Source organism: Gopherus evgoodei, chromosome 2 (assembly GCF_007399415.2).
Source record: "Gopherus evgoodei ecotype Sinaloan lineage chromosome 2, rGopEvg1_v1.p, whole genome shotgun sequence".
Taxonomy (NCBI): domain Eukaryota; kingdom Metazoa; phylum Chordata; order Testudines; family Testudinidae; genus Gopherus; species Gopherus evgoodei.
In genome coordinates this window covers 96,132,090-96,151,839 of record NC_044323.1, presented here as the reverse complement: position 1 = coordinate 96,151,839, position 19,750 = coordinate 96,132,090, and the positions used below count along the sequence as shown (strand labels likewise).

The following is a 19,750-nucleotide window of genomic DNA, read 5'->3' as shown; positions in this document are numbered from 1 at the left end:
ATATTAGGAGGTAGTTAAAGATGCAGTTGTGCAATCTATTTCTCGGTTTTCAGGGTTACTTTCTGGGAAAGGTTGTATTATAACCAATGGATAAGAGTTGATAACCTTGCAGATAGGTCTTTCTTGTGTTCAAGTGATGTTTCTTGTTTTTAAATTCTTATAAACGTACCCACATATAAAACTCTATTATTGGCTTACAATAATTACACATTACTCTTGTATCTTTTAGTTATTAAAGAATCTCCATCTGATTCTCTCCATTTGAAAAAAATATATCCATTTATTTTAACTCCTAAAACTAATTGCATCTTTCTTCCCACTTTGTCAGTATTACAAATGCTGTAGAAGCACAGTCAGAATGCCATTATATTTACAACTACAGGGAACTCAAATCATGATTACTGCACAATATTTACATAAAGATACCAGTCATCATGATGGCTGTTTATATGTCCTCAGCAATTAGAGCTTTGTTTAATTTACACACAGAAGAAGCAACAAATATCCCTCTAGCAAGATAATTAATGTCTAAGGGCTTTATTGACTACCATAAATTGCAAAATTCAATGCACAGAGAACAGGTCCCCATAAAACTGGAAGAACATAATGACCTGGTTACATATAAGGCAATATTTTGTATTTTCCAGGAATTCAAGTTATTCTGTGGATTCAACAGCAAAGAAAAATCTAAAGATAAGTTAACAGAAGACTGCGCTTATTTCAGTGATGGAAATAATACTAGCAAGGTACTCACACACATTCTGGCTCTTTTTATGAATGTATAGCACTTTAGAAAATCCAAGTTCTTCAGAAAGGTGTATAATACAATAACCATACGTTACTGCATGCCCAGCATCTCTCAGCTTCAACTACTACACAGCTAATGTCAGTCATATACTTCTGAGTTTCACATCATGTACATACTGTGATGACTGATATTTGTGTTTTGATGACTTTGAATCAATTCAAGGTTAAAATCTGTGAATTTCAGAAAATGCCCCATGACTGTGGGTGACTGATGCATTCTGTGTTTTGTTAAAGTATGAAGGTGAGCAACTGCAATGTTACAGTTGCCTGCTGCTCCCAGGACGTCCTTGTGATCATTTTGTAAGGGTTACCATGACGTGGTTGAATAAAATAAATATACTTGTGCAGGGCTTGTTAAAAAAATTTTTGTATGAGAACTTAACATGTAAAGAAGATTACTTCAAATGTAGCATTGTCAGGGTTAGCTGTAAAAAGATCTCAAATTGCCTAAGCTTAATTTGTTTGATATTCAAATGTATATTGGGGGCAGCTGCAACTAGCTCTGAGCTATGGCACATTCCATTATGAATGGAGTGAATTTATAATGGAATGGTATGGATGGTTTTTATAATCAGAAAAACACACTGACCTTAACACTACACAGGTGGAGCAGCATAATGACCCGGCAATTGTAAGCGCATCAATTCCTGGGGAAAAGTTCAATGAGATTAACTCAGCATGTATCTCAGCAACATAAATGACAGAAAATACAGAACATTGTGTTTTCTACCAAAATATATCTTGCATATGCCAATATTTTATTTATTTATCTATATTTTTGATACTGAGTAATTCATATGTTAACTGTACATTCTTTCCTACTGAAGGATATTATTATGATACAGCAGACTTGGAGGCTACAACAGTGAATTATGCTTTTAAAAATTATTTAAATTAGGTATAATAAACTTTTCAGTGTATCGATGATTAAGCATCAGATTCCATTTAGCCCAAAAGGGAAATGAAACAAAACATCCAGCTAAGATATGACAAACACAGACTAGTACTGGCTCTTTAGGCATCATCATAAGAAATTGGTCAGATTGAAAGAGTTTTGATAGACAACAGTCAACCAGATTTCCATTTAAACCACCAATGTATTTGTAGTGGTGGTGCCAGGTGAGTTTCCATTGCAAAGGAAAATAATTTCAGTGCCCTGTACTTGCATTGACCTAGTATTAAACACAATTCAAAGGCACAAAAATCACAGCTGTGTTCTTTGTCAATATCGGGGTAGAGAATGATGACAAGGAACCTCTGCTCTTCCTGTAAACCATAAGCAGCTATTCACTTGAGTCTTAGGAAAACTTCAGAGAGAAATAATCATGAAATACTAAACTGTAAAGCCTTAGTCATACCATGGGTGAAATCCAGCTGTCATTACTCAGGCAAAATTCTTAAGGATTGCAGAATATCTCCCAATAAAATAAATATAACTTTCAAGAACTCACAGCACAAGAAAATTAGTAACATTTTAATTCAACCCTATATTTAATACTTAGTAATGGCCATTACATTTCATTTTGCAACTTTAATCAAGCCCCTCTGTTTCTCTTGCTTTTTATAGTTTCTTCATTTTATTACCATAGAAGCATATAGACATCTAGAAACATCCTCACAAAAAAGATAATAATTTCCCATAGCTCTTTAATCTGTGCATCTCGAGTCTGTCACCCTGCAAACTGAAATTCATATTTATCCCTACTTTTCCTCAGGGTGCTCAAGAATGACTCAGAAAGCTTGCCTAGGCAGAATAAAATGTCATAACAGCATGAACAAAAAAGCCTCGACACACCAAATGTACCACCATAAAAATGTTAATTCAACAAATCACATAAAAGAACAAGAGAAGGAAAACAAATGGAAAAAATAAGAATTCAGCAGGAAAACTACAGTCTGTAGACATCCTTAATTATAAAATAATTTCATTTGATTACATTCCACTTATATTAAAAAAAACTATCTGCAAAATATATAAAAGACATCAAATAGAACAGATAAAATAAAAAGAACTGATATTGCCCTGTCTTCTGCCTACCCTTCTAAAATGCCTTTCATTTTGAGGGATGTAACTCAATTTAGTCGAAAAGTTACATACATTCCATACAAATTTCATGTCCTCTCTTCTATTGAGGAAAATTATTTATAAAGGAAATAGAGTACCCCTAATTTAGAGAGAGATGTATTTACCACCCCAAAGGAGTTAATCCCACAGTATTTTAAATTTTCTGCATGCATAATTTTTTGTGGCTCTCATTTTGGGTCTTTGTCACACACTGCATCCCACATTTGGGCTCTGGCATTCTGAGAGGTATGTTTCTACTGTGCTTGTGTGGTTCATCCCTTTTCCCCACCTTGTCCTTCTTTCTAGTTTGGAAACTTTTCAGGGCTAGAACAGTGTTTTCTTATGTGCCTGTACAACATCTCACACATTTGGGGGCACAACTCTAATATAAATTATTAAAGATAATATTAATACAGGGCTAGATTGTGACATTACAATCCTATCCATAGGAAGCGTGGTGCACTGGTGTGCTGCCCCTGCAGCAGCCTGGGAAGGAGATATCCACACTGCTCTGGGGAAGGAGAAAATTACATTAGGTCTATTCTTAGCACAGTGTACACTCCCTGAAATGTGAGCATAGCTTCACTGCCAGGAACGTTGGAGGGGAGAGAATCATGACTCTGCTCCCTCCTTGCCCCCTCCTACCTTCCCTGTGTGAGGAGGGTTGTAGCCTCTCTGTAGAACTTGCTACCCCTCTAGCACGGAAAGCACTGGTGCAAGACAGTTAAAGAGGAGGAGGGGGGCTGTGCCCTTTACTAACTTCTAATGGCATGTAGCATGAGCCACAGCCTGGCCTATAAATGATGTACACCTGGCATAGGACCAGTCCTGCAAAATGCTTCATGTGAATTAAGTTAACGGGAGTTGAGTGTACATAGCACTGTGTAGGATTGGGCTCCTGGTGTTAACTGAAGGAGCTGAGTGACATCAGCATGTTCTACACACAGAAAACCACCGAATTTCTGTTGTCTATGGTGAATGTTAAAAAGAAAGCAAGCACTGATCTCCTATATCAATCAGATTTTGACATATCTTATAAGAAACAGAAAGAATGCATATTCACTATCCACACTCCTCCTATGTGAGTTTTACTGGCTATAGTCCTAGCTGGAAATAGACATTAGATTGCTCTAACCTAAGGCAGAGCCAAGGCAGGGGTGAAGCTGGACAAAGAATCCAGGATGTATAACCCGCTCCCTGACACCCCATCTCCCTACTGTGCTGTGCAGACCTTGGCTGCATCAGATAATCTGACCGTGAGGTCTTAAAATTAATCAGTTATCTTCCCCCACCCCTCAAAATGTCTCTGAGCCAAGTGCTTACATGTCTCTAAGGCTGAAAGGGGAAGAAGCCTTTACCAGAGAAAACTGATATATGTTATTGCCAACACTACATGTTGTGTGCAAGCTACCGCAACTGGTATGCATCTCTTTGTTCTTGATGAGATATGATAAGTTCTCATGTCCAAAATGTTTAACCTGTCCAATTTTGGATGGAAAGAAAATCTCTTACTTATTTTTGGTATTACTAAGACCCCTGTCTCCAAAGCCCCATTAGATGGTGTGTGGCGGTGTTGCATTCCAACTTGTTCTGGATCCTGTATGCGTATGTAAAGGTTTACAGGCTCATTTGCTCTTCAAGAGAGAAGGCATGGATCTACCCATCCTCAGGTTTTAGCAGTGCTATAGCAGCAGCTTGTCGGAGGAAAATGGCGTCCTAGATATCTAGACCTACACAGGGATGAATTTAAATCTAAATGAGCCTGGATCCACCAACAATTTGAGTTTTCCAAGACAGATTCTTCCTCTCACCCTAAATTCCCCAACACAGTCTCCCTCCAAGCTCTCCTAGAGTGATTGTTGTATTCCTCCCATTACTGAGCCCATGATTCCTGCCAAGCGAGGTAGTGCCACTCACTGCACTGCTCTGCCTCTAACACACTGGTGCCTTTGAATCCCTTCTGACTGTGGGGTCAGGACTGGAAGAATCCTCCCTTATTTACACTCTTAGCTTATTCAAGATTGAAGCTAGATGTCCTCTTTTCACTGGCTTTCTGGTCAGCTCAGAGAAGTGGAGGCAGGTCATTTAATATCAGTCGTTTTAATATTAGAAAATGGTGATGAGGGGATATCAATGAGAGCATATTTTCACAAAATGAATGGTCAGAAATCTAGAAATATAGGCATAACCCCCCATGGGGTTTACCTTGGCTTCCATGGTGTCTCTGTGCCAGTCACTCGGGCAGGGACACTGAGGATTGCCAAGGAAACCCTGGGAAGTGGAACACTGCCCCAGGAAGTAGCATGCCCAAGGGCAGGCTCAGCATCTTAGTTGCCTCATAAAAAAAAGGAAGAGAGGGAAGATGCTAGTTCGAGCAGAAGAGGCCTCTGCCAGCTCAGAGGAGTTAATGCAGCATGTGCCTGGATGGCCACCAGCACTCCTGCTCTATGGAGGAAGCAGAGAGAGAGAGAAGGATTAAAGTGAAGAAGATTGGCAGGTTAAGCCTGGAGAAACTGAGCTACCCAAACCAATGGGGAAGGTTCTCGGGATAGGCTGCTGGGAGAGTTGATGAAGAGAGAAGAGCCATGTTGGAAGAAGAGAGAGGAGTCCTCCACTGAAGATAGGACATGCTTTTTGGTGAGGTTGGGAGTCCCAGGTCTGAATACAGGATCATTCCTGAAAATTGGCCTCTGAGGACTTGGCAGCAGTATCCCTAAGTTTGTTCTGGTCCCTTTTCCTGGTAGCTCTCACTTTACAGGTTTCAGCTGAGAAAGCTCCCAGCCAATTTAGGAATAGATTAGTCCTCGGTAACTAAAACATTTACCACAGGGCAAGAAATATTCCTGTTGTTAGAGCAGGGTGTTCCTGCTTGTTTTGACCTACAGTTAGGTCTTATCAAATAAGAAGTAAGGATTTAGGATTTTTAGAATTATGTTTATATTGTCTGTGCCTGTTCCCTGAGTTCCCTCGAAGGCCGAAGAAGTATGATTTTAGTAGTGAAAAATTCTAGATGATGAGCGTAAGATAACATGGACCTCATCCAAGACTATCAGACCTCTCTTACAGCTGCTAAGGGAATCAGGCTCTAAACCAGAGGACCATCCCTGTCATGGGTTTGTAACCGCATCAACCCTTAGTTTGGTAGTCAGGGACATTGTTTGGAAGACACCTATGAACTGACTATGTCCTAAAGTGGTTGGATAATTTTCTGTCTGCTATTATTGAATAAACAGCTCTCATCAGCCAGCCAGGGCCCCAACGTAGTACACATTCCAACAGGCTATTATAGCCTTATTCCCCTCTGATGTAAGTCAGAGGTTGGGCACCAGAGACTCTAAGAGTATTTGTTTGCATCGTTAATTAATATTTATAATTTGTTTGATACAATTACCTTGTCTGATTTACTGTATGTCCCCATGTTATTCCCTGGAAGTCTATCAGCCCCGTGGCTGCGTCAGGGTTAGAGGGTAGTTAGAATTTTTTCCTTTCAAGGAGCACCACTGGTACTTTTGCCAGGAAGGAGTGTGGGAGGTGGAGGTATCGCCAAGTACTTGTGTATCGGAATAATACAAAGAAAACACTCAACTGATGCTGGAGGCGGGATCCAGAAGAACCCAGGTTTGTCCATCAAACCCATAAGAAGAATGTCACCAGAGAAGGTTAACTGGGTAGAATAGGGGTGTTACACAGGGAAAGATTTTTTATTTACGGTAATACACCTTTAAACTGCTCTGGCAATATAGAAAGACCTTAATGTGGGTATCACTGTAATTCAGAATGATGTAACCAGGCCTTCTCATAAATGACCATCAGGCCTATGCATTTTTGTCACTGCCAAGAATCTGCTTCATCCTGAACTATCAGAAGATTCACTGTACACTTATAAATAGTGGTATTTCTCAAAGCATCATAAATATCTTTCTAAACATTAATAAAGGAAGCCTTATGCAAACTGCAACTAGATAAATATTACTATCCCCATTTTACGAACTAAGAAACAGAAGTTAGTGGACCTGCAGTTTCAAAAATGTCCACAAAATCTGGGTGTTCAATTTACACTTGGGACTTGATTTTCAGAGGTGTCGTGTACCTGAAGTTATGAATGGCTTCAGCTGACACAATGGTTCCAGTCTGTAGGTCTTTAGATTGTAAAGTCTGTTTGGGCTGCAACCATATCTTTGTCTGTGTTTGTACAGCACCCTGCACACTGACAGTTCTCAATACAAACTAAAGTAATAGTAATATGAATTATTATATATGTAAGAAAAGGCTTAATTGGAGTTGCTGTGAGAATCTACACTCCTGTTTATTTTTTATTTGCATGTTTTTTGTTTTGTATTTCATGTGTGAATTTAATGTTGGGGAAAGGAGCCAGAGTGAAATCCCCAAAAACAAAAGCCCTATGCTTAGCCACAGAACAATTACAAGAATGGCAGCACAAGCTTCCCCACACTGCTCTACTAGTGTGTCTCAGTGCTGAAATGGACAGAGACCCCAGACCACATTTTGCTTGATAGGGTAGCTAAATATATAGGTACCAGGTCTTCACCTGATATAAATTATCATAGCACCATTGATTTAAATGCAGCAATCACAGTTTACACCAGCTAAAGATTTGGCCTCAAGTCTTTGGTCCCTTTTCCAAAAAGGCTGTCAAAGAGTGCCAATTGTGATTTTTCTTGTAACATAGATATTCGACTACCAGAAAAGGGACGACTGAGACAAAAACTTTTTAATACAGGCCACCACTTGTTCCTGAAATAGGTGGGATCTGAACTGTGACCTACGTCTGCTAGCCTAGACCCATTTTGGGCACTAATGGGTAACCCATCAGTGAGAACAATTTCATTGGCACTCCATGTTAGGCATATGTCAGGTAATCATCATCGTGATGGATGCAGATGCTGGAAGTGGTGCAGTTTTTCTATATCATGTAATGTTTAACCATTACTGGGCATCCAATCCAAAACAATCATAAAATCACAAAAAGGGCCATAAACTTATAGAACCATAATTTAATTTTGACCAACATTGGCAGAAATCTACTAAATACAACTGATAATGCAACTGCATGCTCAAAAAAGTACTGTTTAGGAAAGTTTGGGACATACTTAGTCCCAAGTGATATATTTTATGCATTTTCCCATTCTCTTTTGCCATCAGATATATCAAAAGCCTGTAGTCACACAACAGTATGAGCTTGTTTGTACCATGCAATACATCAAAATATTTGTCAATATTTGTAGAATGGACTGATTTGAGAAAAGTTTTTCTGAGTGCTATTTTTATGAAGCTATGCAGATAAGACGACTCTGCCTCCTAATTATTGTTTCTGTGTTTAAAATGCTCTAGCAGACTTCATGAACAGCACCTAATCACTCTAGCAGCTCAGGGACACTTATGTTACCAAGGGAAAAAACTGTTCAGATACATTTCCGTTCTGGGAAAACTACTAATGGATTACATAGCAGCAAAAAAGAGATGATGACAAGTCCATGGAGCCTGATGCATTTGCAGAGGTGATTCCATTTGACTTTCAGTGTGGTCATGTGAATTATGCTAAATGGGGTTGTGTGAATATAGACTTCTGGAGGAAGTTAGAAAAATGTCATTGCTGACTTATGCCGAGCACATATCTGGTGGTCATCACTAGTGTGTAGATGCTGGAAGTGATGCAATTCTTCTATATCTCATAATCAATGCAAAAATGTTATTGGGTATTATGATAGGACTTAAGTCCCATCACCTTACAAGGCTAATGAAAGCTCAATCAGTCATGCTGTGCACCTGAGGAGGTAATTAATTAACTGGCTCCTGGCTGCGGGTGTGGTGTGGTGTGGTGTGGTGTGGGGGAGAGTTAATCTGGCAGGTAGACTATAAATGATCAATAGTAAATGTATACCTGTTAGCAAACTGAACATTTACCAAAAACAAATAATGGAGTCTAAGACAGAACAAGCTGTATACATTAAGCAAAAGAATGCTAGTTAAACTGCTACATCCATCTCCCCAAAAATAGAACTGATCTCTGCATCACTCCTCTTGAAGTCCCATAAAAGCTGGATATTGTATTTGCAACTTTAATTTTGAAGTGTCTGGGCAAGCAACTTTTTGTCAGAGCAGAAAGTGCAGACGAGGGCAGTGAAAATAAGACATGGACTAATAAGGGGTATGACAGTGATATAGTAAACTACTATGGTATCTTGTATTAGAGCAGAATGTTAAAGCTATTAGACTTCAAACAGGAAAAGGTACAAGATGGACAACTTTATTTAGCGCTGCCTAAATGCCATTACTTCTCTCTGACTGCAATGAAGCAGGAAGCTTGTACTTGTAAGGCAGTCTGCTTCAGGTATAATAAATTATTGCTTCATTTCTCAGGAGCTGGCAATCTCCTCAACTTATCTGATGAACTGTGGCACAAGAACACCCAAGTATCTATTAGCAGCACAAAGACCATGCTACACCCCTTGCTCAGTGCTATGATTGGTATCTGCAGCCTACAAGTTTGCATTTATTGTTTACAAAAAAATAAAAGAGAGAGAGAGGTAGAGAGAAATTGAGAGAAAAGCTTCCAATCAGTAGAGATAAAATGCAAGAAAGCTCCTGTCCAAATTTACTGTAACTAAGGTTTTTTTCTCGTCCCTAAAACACTCAATGCTTCCTTTTTGTACAAAATCTCGTCCTTACATTTCCAGTGCCCCATTGTCATGACACTTAACCACTTCACTGCTGCTGACTTTAGCAGACAGAACCTAACATAGTAAGAATGTTACTACTATTTCAATGGAAACATTCTGTGCCCCACTTTGAGTAATAAAGCCTTTAACTGGTCATTCACATACTAATTCTGAACAACAAATTTGTTTAAAAAATTAAGACTTTTAACTCAAATGCTATTTTGGACAGAATTTCAGAATTTGGACCTATTTCAAAGGATTTGACAAGCTATGGGTCAGATTCTCTGCTCAAGGTTGTGACATGATAATTTTGTTCATTGGTTTCTGACATTCATATAAACACAGTCTAAGGTTTGCAGCACAGTAAACACTAGTAGTCAATATCACTTGTGTTGCTCCATTCACTTCTTCAAGACAGCTTGTGTATGGTTAATATTAAAGGATGATACAAAAATGAACAAATGCTTCCAAAAAAGGAAGCCCTATGCTGGGAAAAAATACCACACCAGGAATCTTAGCTGACTGATTGCCTCCACTCTGTTCTGTATAAAAAAGGTCTCTGAGTTATTGTGCCTCATAGAACATCCTTAGTGGACGTGAAAGATTGACAACCCAGTGCCACCTCTGCCAGCTGTAAATAATAGAAAAATCTAGAGAAGCTGAAACTTTCTTTATTGTTTATGTCAAAGACAATTGTGTTATGGAAGTGGGATCTTTTAGCCAAATTCTGTCCTGATTTATAGCCCATGATATCCTGCCTATCTATTCCTCACATCTAGCCCCCAGCTTAAAATTTTCATGCTATGGGGATTTCACAGTCAGCAATACAGGGGCTGAATTCACCCCTAATTATTTGTATTTTTCTAAGATGCTATGTAAATGTGTACTATGATAAGTGATGTTTAATACAATAACAATAAGAATAAATAATGGTAACCTTTGTGTCTCACATTCCCAATCTACCTAATGGAGAGAATGGCACAGACTTCTTTATTTTATAGGGATGTTGTTATATCTAATCAGGAATTTTCTATCAAAATGATTTTTCAATGGAAAATGTAGTTTCTACCAAGTCAAAATTTGCCAAGTAAAAATTTCAGTTTTGCCAATTTTTTATTTTCGATGGGGAAAATTAATTTTGTTGTTGTTGTTGTTTCAGATCAGTTTGACTGAAATTGAATACTTTCAGTGTGTTGAACAAAAATTTTCATTTTGAGTCAGTTTGACATTAAACTGCATCTGCTGATTTTCATTTAGCTCTAGGTGTTATGAGAATTAAACTTTAAACAGTGCTTTGAGGCTCTAAAGCACTATATAAATTCTAAGCACTATTAATATATTCAAATGATCAAATCAATTGGTAATAAATACAATTAGTCAAGCGAGGATGAACTTTTTATGTGAAGTTTCATCCCACAGAAAAATTCTGTCACTGATGTATGACTCCCTGGCCCACTTCTAAAAACAGGCTGTAGAATAAGAGCCAATACAAGTTCTAGTAGCATAATCTAAACTTAGTACTGAGATATAGAAATTTCCCCAAAGTGCATTACATTCACTTGAAGTCCTACATTTCAAGGCCTTCTTAAAGGAAAATATTTACACTATTTAGGGGGTTTCTTTTGATGGAACAACAGAGGGTCCTGTGACACTTTTAAAACTAGCAGATGTATTGGAGCATAAGCTTTCGTGGGTGAATACCCACTTTGTCAGATTCATGTAATGGAAATTTCCAGAGGCAGGTATAAATACGCAGGCAAGAATCAGTCTAGAGATAACAAGGTTAGTTCAATCAGGGAGGATGAGGTCCTCTGCTAGCAGTTGAGGTGTGAATACCAAGAGAGGAGAAACTGCTTTTGTAGTTGGCTAGCCATTCACAGTCTTTGTTTAATCCTGAGCTGATGGTGTCAAATTTGCAAATGAACTGAAGTTCAGCAGTTTCTCTTGATGGAACATACATTTAAATAATCCTGCCTAATTAAGCCATCTATTAGCAGTTAAAGTTCATGTCCTATGTCTATGCTGCTTGGACAGCAGACACAACAAAGTAAGTAGCCCCATGACACAGAAGTAGTTTATGGCTTCAAGTTCTTTCTAAAAGGATAGACTTACCTATGGATACATGAACTGTTTCAATATCATAAAGACTGACATGAACTTTTGCTCGTATTTTGAGCAAAATGCTTAAGACAGAGCAGTTTGGCAAATGTTACCTTCACCAATTTTCTTAAGCACATGTGTAAACATTTGTAGGATTGGGACTGTCCCCTTGCCCCCATTGTTATAGTAATAGGGTAAAATAGCATTTTTCTCTGAAGTGGATTAGTGTCCATTTGGAGTGAATACATTTGTGTCCTCCTGAAGTGCAGTAAGATGGTGGGTCAATCTAGATTTACAGCAGAGGAAAGGGAGAAGTTTGTGGTTTAAAAAATTTTATTGTCCTGTTCTATAATCCTAAACACAAGATGTGATCATTACTGAAGATTAGCCAGCACTGGAACTATTTATATAACAACCAACCCACTCAAACTGTGGACAGCTGGATAGACTACAATAATTTTCCAGAAATACCATGGATAGGTTAGATAAAATGGATCACACAGACAGACAGAATGGGACCCAGATCCAAACTATCCTGATTTGGGATTTGCTAATATCAGCTGAGACTTTGTAACTCCAAAACCATCTTTCTTTTTGCCCATATCTAGTACTCACTTAATTGTTATAGAAAATTAATTTAGTATCAAGAGAGTTTTAAGTATCAGAGGGGTAGCCGTGTTAGTCTGGATCTGTAAAAGCAGCAAAGAATCCTGTGGCACCTTATAGACTAACAGACGTTTTGGAGCATGAGCTTTCGTGGGTGAATACCCACTTCGTCAGATGCATGTCTGTCTAAAACAAGAGAGTTTTAATTACTCTGGTTGTGAATGCCAAAATACATTGACTTGGGCTTTCATGAACACTTCAGAAAGTAGAACACAATAGGATGGGATTAACTGATCAATCATTTAGTGTCTTTTAAAAAAAGCATAGGAGTCCGAGCTAGATGATTCTGTGGTGGAATTCAGCATTATAAAATAAAACAAAGGTGCTCTGGGGGCTTATGAAAGTGCTGGAAAAAAAAATCAGATCATGAAGGTTATACATGGGATACCATGGCCAAACCTGTTCTGCGGATAAACAAAGAACTTCACTTTCCACGCTTGTCAACCCAGCAATTCCCCTGAATGGTAGTTTCCCACAAAAAGACCATTTAATTTTTTTAGAGGGACGGGGGCTGATTCAGACAGGTACAGAAGACCTCTGGTTCTTAATGTTCACAGGAACCAGCTAAGTTACTAGTGTGATTTTTCTGTTGATGCTTTAGTACCACATGGTGCACAGTACAAACTGCTTTCTTCTGACTAATTCGTGGTGGCAATAAGTTGGGCCTCTAGGGCAGGGGTGGGCAAACTTTTTGGCCTGAGGGCTACATCGGGAAATAGAAACTGTATGGAGGGCCATGAATGCTTCACAAAATTGGGGATAGGGTGTGGGAGGGGATGTGGGCTCTGGAGTGGGGCTGAGGATGAGAGCTTTGGGGTGCAGGAAAGTGCTCCGGGTTGGGATCAAGGGGTTTTGAGAGTGGGAGAGGGATCAGGACTGGGGCAGGGGGTTGGAGTGACGCGGCTCGGCCCTGTCCCTGAACCCCAGCCCCTGAACCTATGCCCCGGCTGGAGCGGGACCGAGCCACATGATGCAGTCCCCAAGCCAGCGCCACGGCCAAAGTGGGGTTAAGCCGCGTGGTACGGCCCTCGACCCAGTGTCCTGGCCAGAGCGGGATCGAGCCACTTGGTGCGGCTCAGGGGCCGGCTTAAAACAACTCACAGGCCGAATCCTCCCCATGGGCTGTAGTTTGCCCACCCCTGCTCTAGAGGTACGTCTACACTGCAATTAAACACACAAGCCTGGACACCTACACTGCAGTTTTACAGCCCTGCAACCCAAGCCCCGGAGCTTGAGTCAGCTGACACAGGCCAGCCAAGGGTATTTAATTGCAGTGTAGAAATTCCCCAAGGAGGAGTTAATAATTTGGACCTGCTGGGGAATCAGGCTTTTGTGTGGCCCTGGCTGGTGTGTATCATGTTACTACATATATGAACATCCCAGTGAGAACCAAGGTGCATAAAATGAGCATTTCATGCTAAATACCAATCTGAACATTATAGTTTGGGATTTGGATGTCCTGTGAAGGCACCTCTGTTTGGCAATTGGGCTGTGCAGATATAAGAGAAGTGACTTTTCTAGTGCAGAAGACTTTCAAAGAATTATAGGTTATTAAAAAGGGAAGAGAAAAATAATTAAAGTATTCAGATAAACCTCAGCCACAAAAGAAAAGACACATTTTCCCCTCCTCTCCCAGCTGCCCTGTTTCTCATAATTTCTTCAGAATACAAGAAGAAATCAAATCAAATGATCAATCCATGAGCGGTTCACTGAATTGTCTCTCTGTGGAAGATGGAAGTTGTCGTCAGATTTTCGATCAGCACAGTATGACCAACATCAACATGACAAAGTATTCCAAGGAGAATTTTCTAGTGCTGTGATTAAACGGGTAGTGGAGGCATGTAGGGCTTTAAGAACAAGGTATAAACAACAATAGAAAAGTAAGATTTATTTTCTCTAAGATTAAAAAAGTGACAACCATTCCCCTTCATTCCTTCCTTTGTGGACGTTATTAAAGGCAGAATAAGGACATCCTCATGAGGGCAGAACACTAAGCAGACAGGAAATAACATTTTATAAAAGGCAACACAGTAAAGCTGATATTTATATGCTTGAAGTAGATATGATCTGAGCATCCCTATCAAAGGGCCTAGTCACTTTGTGATGAGGTTTAGAGATCCCACACTAAGGTCAAAGGAACAGTAGGGCAGTATTGGGTCAAGAAGGCCATGCTCTTCAGCAGTTGCCAGGCATTCTCCCTGTAGAAGACCATCTTAAAAGGCGGCTCTGGCAGGCAGACTAGGGGAGAGTGAAGGAGAGACTATCTGCAAGAAGAAAGAGAGGCGGTAGCTGCTGAAGCAGAGCAATCTACAGGGGAACACTGAGACTGTGAGTAAGACTTGGCTGGCAGACCAAAGTCCTGCTCTTTTTCCTCCCTTCTTCCTGACTGTAGGAGAACAACTGGACTTTGGGAATGAGGTGGGAAGCCACCCACCAATCCTAAGTGGGGCTCTAAATTATTGAGACTGTGCAAAGAGAAAGCTGGGGCTACAGCCCAAACTGAAGAGAAAACAAGGAAGGTAGGAAGCAGCCCAGGGGAGGCTAGGTTGGAGCAGCAGTTAGAAGGGACTGACCCATCCCTGGCCTCTCCCCACTTGGGTCCTGTGCCAGGACTCGGTGGCGAGGGAGAGGTCCCTCTATCCTTCCCTCCTCCCACTAGTCACCTGAGAGATCCTGGAGGCGGTGGGGGGCATGATAAACTAGGTATTGGCTGCTAGGCCCCCCAGACTGCCCAGAAGAGTTGCCCCAAGATTCGGAAAGTCTGTTTGGCCATGGCCTGACCACTAGGACTATCGGTCCCAGAGTGATGCCTGTTACACATCTGAGAAAATTATTTATTTTCAAGGAAATGTTCAGATCTAAAGATGGGGCTTCAGTGAGAAAATAGGAAGTAGCATAGGACACTCTTCAAATATAGCTATCCCCTATCTTTTTGCTTTTTGTAAATACAAAACTGTAGTAAATATCTTTTTCTGTAGGTAAAATATTGAAATTTAATCTATGCAAGGTCACATTGGCTGTCTTTCTCTAGAGTATCTAAATGGCTGTGACTATATAATCTGGAAGACACTGACTATATCAGACACAGAAAATCAACTGATATTTAAAGTGAATTCTTTTCTCAGGCTAGCTGACCCAGCAGAACAGTTGTTTGGATAGACCCTGTAAATAATAAAGTGTAGGACTGAATTTTGCCATTGACTTCAATAGGCCAGGATTTCAGCCTGATGACTAAACGCTCCTTAATATTAGTCGAATTAGACAGCAGCTCATTTTAGAGGTAAAAAATAAATCACAGTCAAGTCTTATTCCTAAAAGCAGGACAGAGGTTAGAAGGAAATGTAACATCCTTGAGAGATGGATAGTTCTTTATCCGTTAGATACAGAACTTTCTCATACAAGTGAGTCCTAGAGGTAATAAAAGAAGAATATTAAATCTCAGGGGTGTGTATTTCATCTCATTTCCCATGCAGTCAATTTCCCACAGGACAGAAAAACAAAGCAAGATCCAATAAGGCACAGAACACTTTCTGGAGATAGAGAAGTGGAGTCTCCTCCACAATTTATATATACACACTACATAGATCACATTTTATTATTTGTGTAACCCTGAGGAGTTCAGGGAGAGTCTGAGCACTGTTGGCTCAGAAAAGTCTAAACAAACATATAATGTAATTCAGATTTCACAAAGAAACTCTAATCAATTCCCACCACAGGTTCTCCAGGGGACTGTTTAACATCACTATATATATACGAAACATACAATACTGCCATGGACCAATAAGATTATGTCACTAAAGATTCAGAAGATTTTCTTACAAATATGTGGCCCAATCCCTCAATCGTCACTATCCCTTGAATTACTGGTTCCAAGAGAGTTCACCAAGGTTCTGGTATGGGTAGTGGCTCAGTTAAGGGGAGTATATTTATACCTCTTTATGGATGACATTCTGGTCAGAGCAGCTTGAAAAGACATACAGGTTTTTAACCAATAAGAAAGAGAAATTTTGTATCAGCCTAGAAACCATATCACTGTGAAGCAGAAATAAATACCACACAGAAAAAAATTTCCTTAAGAAAAGAAAGATTTCTAAAGATTGCAGTACTGCCATTCTGCCTGCATGTTTTCAACTTCTAATAATTGTGGGTCCAGGCGCAATTTCCCTCATGTTATTCCACTGACATTTTCTCTCATTTGTTCTCCAAGTATTTAATTCTGAACACTGCATCCTCTCTCTCTCTCTCTCTCACACACACACACACCTCTTTCTAGCAGCACCCAATATCCACAATGTTTGAGGGTCACCATGTTTCATTCCACCAGGAAGGGGCTTCAAAGACTGGTGATCTAGAGGCAATAATTTGAGAATGACTATTCTATCTGCGTTCTGTATACTCAAGATGGATTATCCACTTGACCACTGTTAAAATTCCCTCCATCTCAGTTGCATGGCCAAAATTAAGCATCTTAACTATTCATAAAGATCAATGGTAGTACTTAGGGCAAGATTGTGACTTGCAGGGGTGCAGCCTTCCTGGTCTGTGTTCTGTGGGATACGGCAGCCTCTACAGAGATGCTACTCCCTTCTCTCATGTAGGTTGGCAGGCAGTGGCCAGATAGGAGTAGGCAATGGGCAGAACCCCAGCACACCAGCTGAGCCAGCACAGATGAAAAAAATGTTCTGTTACTGGAATAAGCCAGGAAGAGGAAACCAGAGGAGGAACTGTGACTGTTCAAATCAGTTTCTTTCTTAGACTGTTCCAGGGGCAGTGCATCTAAATGCTACCTCTCATCCACCTAAGATTATAATTTAGCCCTTAGTCTCTAACACTGATAAATAAAAGTTTTTGTTTGTTTGTTTCATTTAAAAATGGTATTCAGAAAACTAATCATCCAGTTACCCAATATTTACCTATTCATGTATTTTATTGTTTTTTTGTCTTTCAAGTCTGTCACATCTAAGTTTCATGTGACATGCCAATACTATTTTGGACTATCATAACTTCTAGTGGATTCCATTGTATACACAGGGTTTATGTGTTTGCTTATTTTTAAATTGATGGAACTTCAATAAATATTTTGATTTAAAGAACAACTCTGATGCATTCTTTTGTGTGTTAAATTACTGATTAAAGTAATAGGATCAGTATTCAAGCTGATGCCAAAATTTCTCAGAGCAGAGCTGCCAAACACAACAGAAGAGTATTACACTATTAGAAAAAAACTGGTTCACAGAAACACAGTTCTCCTTTACCTCTTATAAAAACAGGCAAGAGTTAATCCCCTTTTAATCATATTACTGATTAGACAAGTTAGTTTCCAGTTCTGTTTTATTCTTAATTTCTTTCTACATCTCATTTTAGCATACTACAGCATCGTGTTTATAGTACATTGAGAAACAAGATGTATGGACAAATAATGTCTATTGACATTCTAATTTTCAACATGGGTGTGGAACATGTAACTATATAGCAAATCACGGTGTGTAACTATCCCACTAAAAATCATTAGAAACCAGTGCAATTGTAACTAGGTTCACAATAGACAAAATGCATTTCCTTTTAAAGGGATAGTACCAAGCACTTTAGATTTTTTAACACTTTGTGATGGAAACCCTCTGGTTGGTTAATGATAAAATGTTCATGAGTGCCACATTAGTCCTTTCTTGGAGTTTTCTGTTTCATGCTTTCAAGAAAGCTTGAAGAATTTGCTTGGAAAATAAATAAAAAATAAAATGCAGTTATCATCTCAAAGGAGGGAAGGATAGCTCAGTGGTTTGAGCATTGGCCTGCTAAACCCAGTGTTGTGAGTTCAGTCCTTGAGAGGCCTGTTTAGGGATCACACTCCAACAAGATGGGACCAGGGCCAGCGCTTCCATTGAGGCGAAGTAGGCAATCGCCTAGGGAGCCAGGATTTTCGAGGGGCGGCATTTTGCCGGCGGGGGGTGGCAGGCGGCTCCAGTGGACTTGCCGCAGTCATGCCTGTGGAGGGTCCGTTGGTCCGCGGCTCCGGTGGAGCTGCCGCAGGCATGCCTGCGGGTGGTCCACTGGTCCCGTGCGGCTCCGGTGGACCTCCCGCAGGTACAGCTGTGGCAGCTCCACCGGAGCCGCGGACCAACGGACCCCTCCACAAAAATGGCTACGGCAGCTCCACCGGAGCCACGGGAGCGCTGCGCGGGGCGGCGAAATGGCCGTGCGCCTAGGGCGTGAAAAACTCTAGCGCTGGTCCTGGATGGGACCATCTATGGCATCAGCAACAGTTTTGCTTTAATGTTGTTTGGCTAGGAATCTGGGGCAAAAAAATCTGGGCTTGTTGTACTAACTAATGACAGGTGACACAAAAATAGCACTTCCTGAACCTTCATCCACAACTCAAACCAAACTAAGCCTTTTTTGAGGTTTCAGAAAATTCAAGTAATTCTTTTTATCCTCACATATCTGACTGTCTAGGTATTCCTCACACATCTGCCATCTGCATCATTGCACTGTTGGTGTTTGTTTGGAGACCTGATATGATTTACCAACATACAGTGCAACCAGAAAGATTGCTCTTGCCATATTTCCAGGCGAACCTAAAGAAAATACCAGAAATCATAAGAAAATGTTTCTTCTTTTCTTACATTTACAGAACCAAGAGTTTCTGACAGTTACACGTAAGTATCAAAACTTCTGCATGCTCACCTGCACTGGATCCTTGAACTACTAATATAATTTAAAAGGTAAGAATTTTCTGTGAACATTTTGGAGGGAAATAAAAAAAATTCATTTTTCAGATTTTCTCTTCTTTCTCTACATTCCCTGTTCCCTTTTTGCCTCTTCCCCTTACTTTTCCTTTTGTACATTTTGCCATAATAAATTAACTATTTGTATTTATCAGGTATAAAGTCACACCTTTGATTATCTCTGCTAATGACATACCTTAGGTAAGTTTGCCACCTGTCCAGGTTTTCCAACGATTGTCTCTTTTTTGAGGTAGCTGTCCTGGGAAATCTGTAAGAGTGCTCAGTATACACTGCAAGCTGTCCAGTTTTATGGGCACAGGATCATCCCAGATGTCCTGGGTTTTTGTACCTCAGAGGTGGCAACCCTAACCTCAGGCCTCACCTGACAGGAACCAGGTTTAATTTTTCTCTGGTGGATCAGTAACTGGTTAAAAGACAGGAAACAAAGGGTAGGAATACATGGTCAGTTTTCAGAATGGAGAGAGGTAAATAGTGGTGTCCCCAAGGGATCTGTACTAGGACCAGTGCTATTCAACATATTCATAAATTATCTGGGAAAAGGGGTAAATAGTGAGATGGCAATATTTGCAGACAATACAAAATTATTCAAGACAGTTAACTTCAAAGCTGACTGCAAAGAGTTATAAAGGAATCGCACTAAACTGGGTGACTGGGCAACAAAATGGCAGATGAACTTTAAGGTTGATAAA

At 40.0% G+C, this 19,750-nt stretch overlaps 1 protein-coding gene across 2 annotated transcripts in view; it reads right to left on the bottom strand.

Annotated features, from left to right (window-relative positions):
* The window catches only part of HECW1 (HECT, C2 and WW domain containing E3 ubiquitin protein ligase 1), a 394,082-nt gene that overhangs the window by 290,138 nt on the left and 84,194 nt on the right, over positions 1-19,750 (bottom strand). The window contains exons 2-3 of one of the 2 annotated variants that reach the window (XM_030551407.1): positions 19,237-19,464; positions 1,397-1,454 (exon numbers count right to left, since the gene is read on the bottom strand). In XM_030551407.1, the coding sequence (XP_030407267.1) occupies positions 1,397-1,423 (27 nt within the window). In that variant the 5' untranslated portion in view covers positions 1,424-1,454; positions 19,237-19,464. The remainder of the gene's footprint in view (positions 1-1,396; positions 1,455-19,236; positions 19,465-19,750) is intronic. The other variant, XM_030551408.1, reaches the window with a different exon arrangement.